This window comes from Nanorana parkeri, unplaced genomic scaffold (genome assembly GCF_000935625.1).
Source record: "Nanorana parkeri isolate BGI_ZX_2015 unplaced genomic scaffold, ASM93562v1 scaffold3911, whole genome shotgun sequence".
NCBI lineage: Eukaryota > Metazoa > Chordata > Amphibia > Anura > Dicroglossidae > Nanorana > Nanorana parkeri.
The window spans coordinates 17,220-23,990 of NW_017310178.1; the positions used below are offsets into that span (position 1 = coordinate 17,220).

Consider the following 6,771-nt stretch of genomic DNA (forward strand, 5'->3'; position numbering starts at 1 on the left):
AGCCGCCAATCATCCACAGAGGATCGGAGCTCTGCCTTAACCCCGCGTGCGCCGGCCTCAGTGTGGAGTCCTTACCTCGGAGTCATGGGGGGGAGGGGGGTGCCGGGGGGGTGCCTCATGTATGTGAACATTCCGTGTGATTGTAGAGTCACGTGTGTGAGGTGTCGGCTGATGTGTAACAGACCGAACTCTATATATGTACCGAGACCGCCAAAGCCTCCTCCCGGGATCCCAACTCATGGTCCCTCCTAATCCTTCCCCAAACTCCGTCCTGATCCCTCATCCTGATCCTTCCCCAAACTCAGCCCTGATCCCTCATCCTGATCCTTCCCCAAACTCAGCCCTGATCCCTCATCCTGATCCTTCCCCAAACTCAGTCCTGATCCCTCATCCTGATCCTTCCCCAAACTCAGTCCTGATCCTTTCCCCCAAATCCTGTCCTTGCCCATCCTCCAAATCCTTCCCCAAATCTCGTGCTCACCCTTCCTCCAACTTCTTCCCCTAACCCCATTATGACTCCCTTCCTCTGCCTCCTTTTTTCTTCCTCCAGCCCTGTCCTCGCTCCTTTCCCAATCCCCACTCTTGCCCTTGCTCCGCCTCCTTTCCCTCCGTGAATTTTGGGTGTGTGCTTGGTGAATGTTGGTATTCGGGGTTTCTCATGTGATGTTCCTCACCCGTTCTCCTCTCTCCTTGCAGTTGCTGTGTGGAGCCGTATTGTCCGCGTCCCCCCGGGTCCCCTCCTGCGGGTGGAAGGTACCGATATTGCCATCTCCTGTAACGTCAGTGACTATGAGGGCCCCAGAGACCAGAACTTTGAATGGACGTTTTCCCCGGGTTCGGGCCCCGCGGTGGGGGTCCTCAGTACCTGGGATGAAACCTTCACAGACCCCAAGCTTTCAGACCGGGTGAGCGCAGGCGGCATCCAGCTCCAGAGAACGGGGAATAGTGAGGTCCTCCTCCGGATACGACAACTGAAGACCTCCGATGAGGGTAACTACACCTGCTCCACTCCCAGCACCGACGCCACCGTCAGTGGGAACTATGAGGACCACGTGCAGCTGAAAGGTAACAAAGGGCCCAAAATGTCCCCTGTGTTGTGTCTGTACTTATCTAAATGATCTGCAATGTACTCTTCCTGGACAGCCTATGAGAAACGGGCTCCTCCCGCAAGGACAGGAAATGCATTGCCAGGTCAGATGTAAGGAGGAGGTCCATCCGACGCACTCTTCAGTTTTGATTCCTCAGCCCTGAGGAGATGCTGTGCCTGGGACCTGGTTGGTGGAGGTTCTCTTACTGGCTTTCCTATCACCCATACCTCTACCTACCTCACTTCCTGTGGTGCTGTTGGTGGCCTTCCCTTGCCGGCTTGCCCTCCAGAACAACCCTCTTTGGTTCCCATCCTTCTTTGTTGCCCAGTGAAGGACATTATTGATGAGACTCACCCGTGATGGAGACTTCCATGTGGCCTGATGATGCTGTGGCTTTCTTCCAGTGTGTGCTTTTGCTGTTCCAGGGGAGGGGAGATCAATGGGGACACATGGGGGGGGGGAGGGGCAAAAGGCCCATCTGAATGCATCTTGGTGGGTCTCTGTGTCCCCAGTGACACCCCCAGTACTCATGGTAGATGTGGCTGCTTCCATTTGACCAGATGATGCTGGGCATCACTTTTGGGCAAGAAAATTCCACTTCTGGCTACCAGAAGCTTCCAGCTCCAAGCCTCGTTCTCGGCCCAGGAGAAAGGTGAAGGGCCTGCTGGTGCCTTTCTTGGGGGCCACTCATGTGGGGGGGGGTGGGCTTTCTATCTCGGTAGAAAACAGACAGGAAGTGAGGACAGCAGTGTAGACCAGCTAGAGGTTCTCCCCCTTTTGGCTGGAGTTGCCTTTGAGAGTCCGCGCCGCCTTCTGCACACCTCCAATTTACAGCCCCAAGACCTCTGAGGATGGAGAACAGAAGCCCGGCTCTACCTGAACGCCATTCCCTTGGAATCCTGCAGTCCATGTGATCCGTGCCTTGTGTTTGGTCATGTGACCTGCACGGGTGCTTTCCCTAAAAGAAAATTGTACAAATGTTTTCAGATAATCTAACCCCCTGTGAGTTGCGTGCGTAACCCCTTCATGGCACTCGCCTTGTGCAATGACAATGAAGGTGTTAAAGAGAACCCGTCAGTATCTACAAGTGTGACTACATTCCTGACCCGTCGCCATATGCAGCAACAGAATGGTTTCTTGGTGCTGAACTCCAGGATCTTGGCCATTATGGACCCTTGGCCCCCTTCTCCCATCCCAAAAATATGCTTTTAAATGCATAGTTAATTTTTTATGTTTAGGGTGTAACCTACAGCGTGGTCATGTACACCATCCCCCCAATACCTGAATAGTGGGGTGCTTTTTATTGGAGGTGGTTGTTTGAAGACAACATGGCTGTGCATGGCCCCCACAGATTATGGGAATCCCTCAGTGCCAGATACTACAGGTCCCATCTACTACAGTGGCAGAGGGGATCACAGAGTGGCCTGGCAGCAGAGCCATGATGGCACCACCATTGTAGTCCATTCACAGCTTCCTCCAGCCGCATAACAGAAGGCTCAGGACCTCCATACAGACCTGGGCCTGGGGCTACACCATGCAGGAGCCTGACCCTTTCTCCAACTCCTTCCCAAGTCATATCCTAACCCTTTCTCCAATCCCTTCCCCAAATCTTTTCCTGACCCTTTCTCCAACTCCTCCTTCCCCCAGTCCTTTCCTGACCCTTCCCCAAACCCTACCCTGACCCTTCCTCCAACTCCTTCTCAAATCTCGTCCTGACCCTTCCTCCAACTCATTCTATAAACCCCATCCTAACCCTTTCTCCAATCCCTTCCCCAAATCCTGACCATTCCCCACACCTTTACCCTGACCCTTCCTCCAACTCCTTCCCCCAATCCTTTCCTTACCCTTCCCCCAAACCCTACCGTGACCCCTTCCTCCAACTCCTTCCCCTAATCCTTTCCTGACCCTTCCCCAAACCCTACCGCGACCCCTTCCTCCAACTCCTTCCCCCAATCCTTTCCTTACCCTTCCCCAAACCCTACCGTGACCCTTCCTCCAACTCCTTCCCCAAATCCCATCCTGCCCCTTCCCCAAACCCTACCCTGACCCTTCCTCCAACTCCTTCCCCCAATCCTTTCCTGACCCTTCCTCCAACTCCTTCCCCCAATCCTTTCCTGACCCTTCCTCCAACTCCTTCCCCCAATCCTTTCCTGACCCTTCCCCAAACTCTTCCCTGACCCTTCCTCCAGTCCTTTCCTGACCTTTCCCAAAACCCTTCCTCCAACTCCTTCCCCCAATCCTTTCCTTACCCTTCCCCAAACCCTACCGTGACCCTTCCTCCAACTCCTTCCCCAAATCGCATCCTGACCCTTCCCCAAACCCTACCCTGACCCTTCCTCCAACTCCTTCCCCCAATCCTTTCCTGACCCTTCCTCCAACTCCTTCCCCCAATCCTTTCCTGACCCTTCCACTAACTCTTCCCTGACCCTTCCTCCAGTCCTTTCCTGACCTTTCCCAAAACCCTTCCTCCAACTCCTTCCCCCAATCCTTTCCTTACCCTTCCCCAAACCCTACCGTGACCCTTCCTCCAACTCCTTCCCCAAATCGCATCCTGACCCTTCCCCAAACCCTACCCTGACCCTTCCTCCAACTCCTTCCCCCAATCCTTTCCTGACCCTTCCTCCAACTCCTTCCCCCAATCCTTTCCTGACCCTTCCTCCAACTCCTTCCCCCAATCCTTTCCTGACCCTTCCCCAAACTCTTCCCTGACCCTTCCTCCAGTCCTTTCCTGACCTTTCCCAAAACCCTTCCTCCAACTCCTTCCCCCAATCCTTTCCTTACCCTTCCCCAAACCCTACCGTGACCCTTCCTCCAACTCCTTCCCCAAATCGCATCCTGACCCTTCCCCAAACCCTACCCTGACCCTTCCTCCAACTCCTTCCCCCAATCCTTTCCTGACCCTTCCTCCAACTCCTTCCCCCAATCCTTTCCTGACCCTTCCTCCAACTCCTTCCCCCAATCCTTTCCTGACCCTTCCCCAAACTCTTCCCTGACCCTTCCTCCAGTCCTTTCCTGACCTTTCCCAAAACCCTTCCTCCAACTCCTTCCCCCAATCCTTTCCTTACCCTTCCCCAAACCCTACCGTGACCCTTCCTCCAACTCCTTCCCCAAATCGCATCCTGACCCTTCCCCAAACCCTACCCTGACCCTTCCTCCAACTCCTTCCCCCAATCCTTTCCTGACCCTTCCTCCAACTCCTTCCCCCAATCCTTTCCTGACCCTTCAACTCCTTCCCCCAATCCTTTCCTCACCCTTCCTCCAACTCCTTCCCCCAATCCTTTCCGGACCTTTCCCTAAACCCTACCCTGACCCTTCCTCCAACTCCTTCCCCCAATCCTTTCCTGACCCTTCCCCAAACTCTTCCCTGACCCTTACTCCAACTCCTTCCCCAACCTCTGTTCTTGACTTTTTTCCTCCAACTCCTTCCCCGGTCCTTATCCTGACACTTCCTTCAGCTCCATTGCCGAGCTTTGCTCTTAGCCCTTTTCTGAACCCATCCCGGCCCTGTTCCTTCACTGAACCCCGCCCCTGAATTCCACCCGCCACATACTGATTGGTTGCTCTGCATGTGAACTGCTAGGGAAAAACTAGGAACTACATTTCCCATGATACAATTTACTGACGCAGTGGGTGCCCATATGGGCGGTGCTCGGGGGCCCAAAGATTAGAGCCACCCACAGATAAAAGCACATCACCGCTTCATGCTCCTTCTAGCCGGGAGCCATTCCTCCGTCCTCCGGCTGGCGTTCAGCTTCAACCCCTTTATGGCTGAAAAGCCGACCTCTGGCTCAGAGCAGTGGCTGTGCTCAGGCTGAGAGGAGCATTCTGGGAGAATGAGGTCATCACTATGCTGCAGGCAGGAGGAGCGGTTTCCTTACTTGCCCCCCTTATCCAGTCTACCCTGAGATGACCCCATTGTGTTATAGATCGGCTCCTCGCCGCGAACGCGCGTTTTCACTGCCGCGTGATGAGCGGTTTGCGCAAATGCGATGCGTCATTGTTGAGCCGGCCAATCGGATAAATCCTCTGATCTGTTAGTTGTAGGTTCCAGATTGTACGGAAGAGTCTGATTGGTTGCGTTGATGACTCCTAATGATCAGTGTTGGCTGGGCCCTGTCCTAGAGGTGGAGCTGTGCATAGAATTCAGGACCAAGTCAGTCCAGTCCACACTGCCAGGAGACTTCTGTGTTTCTCCGATAACTTTAGGAAAAGGTGACGGTCCCAATTTTAAATTGGACCTTTTGGTTAAAGAAATGATGTCGCACTTTTATCCTTCTATAAGAGGCGACAACAAAGGGGTGCTTCCTAGGACTGCAACAACTAATCGACTAAATCGATAATGAGAATAGTTGGCAACTATTCCCAATCGATTAGTTGAAAAAATAATTGGGCAACTAATCGATTATGAAAATAATCATTAGCTGCAGCCCTAGTGCTCTGCCTCCGGGCAGCCCCAAACCCAAAGAACCTTCCATGATGCCCTGCATGACCTTCAAGTAATGGAAGAGGGGCAGCCGTTGTGGGATGACGGGCCCTGTCGGACTACAGGTCTCTGGATTGGTAGCGCCAGTTGCTGCTGTGAGGGAGTTGTACCTTGTAGCTGGATGTATGAAACCGTTTCTCCAATAGGAGTTTTTTCTTCCGGAGATGCTTTCCAAGGCTCTGCGGCTCCTGGGGCTTGTCCAGCGTCGCTGTGCGGTCCCTACGTGGGAAGTCCCATCATCCTCTCTGATGTAATCGGGATTTTATTTAGATTGGAAACTCTCTGAACTTCTTTATTTCCCTTCCTCCTTCCAGCAATTCCTGTAAATGGGGAATAGAGGAGTATACTGCCCCCTGCTGGCGGCAACCGGAACTGCAGTATGCGTGCCCCAATAGGAAGGGAACCGGCATATAGGAATCCTTGGCCCTGGATTGGCGTATTTCTGTATATGGGCCCCGAATTGGTGATCATCTGCATACGGGACCCCGGTATATAGTATTCTATGGAATTCCTGGATCTCCCTGTTCTCTGTAGAGTGGTGAGGATGGAGTCCGGGGCCCCACAGTCATGGTGGCTGATCTCCCTGTTCTCTATAGAGGGGTGAGGATACAGTCTGGGGCCCCACAGTCATGGTGGCTGATCTCCCTGTTCTCTATAAAGGGGTAAGGATACAGTCTGGGGCCCCACAGTCATGGCAGCAGGATCTCCTTGTTCTCTATAGAGGGGTGAGGATACAGTCCGGGGCCCCACAGTCATGGTGGCTGATCTCCCTGTTCTCTATAGAGGGGTGAGGATACAGTCCGGGGAGGATCCTCCCTCTCTCCATAACGCCCCCCCGGTGAGCCAGGGCCCCTAGGGGTTCCTGTGGGACAGAAGACACGATGGACGTCTGCACATCACAGGTCCTCTTATAAATACTTGTAACGTTATCCAGGAATAAAAAGGGGCCCATTACATCTCCATTTCGGGGCCACCAAGAACTTGAAGGGCCCCATTACATCGCCATCTCAGGGGCCACCCAGAGGATGAAGGGCCCCATTAAATCACCAACCTGGGGGGCACCAAGAGAATAAAGGGCCCCATTACGTCACTAAGAATATGAAGGGCCCAATTACATAACCCATCTCAAGTCCACCAGCCAAAGATCCCCCCCACAAATAGCAGTTCTGGGTGGAGTGGCCCTTTAAGGAGCCAGGGAAC

The 6,771-nt window shown here is 53.6% G+C and overlaps 1 protein-coding gene across 1 annotated transcript in view; it reads left to right on the forward strand.

The window, feature by feature from the left end:
* Positions 1-6,771, forward strand: part of LOC108803595 (prostaglandin F2 receptor negative regulator-like) — a gene marked incomplete at its 3' end in the record, with an annotated part of 24,751 nt that overhangs the window by 13,201 nt on the left and 4,779 nt on the right. Inside the window, exons 7-8 of the mRNA XM_018575425.1 lie at positions 3-99; positions 697-1,065. Coding sequence (XP_018430927.1) covers positions 3-99; positions 697-1,065 — 466 coding nt within the window. The remainder of the gene's footprint in view (positions 1-2; positions 100-696; positions 1,066-6,771) is intronic.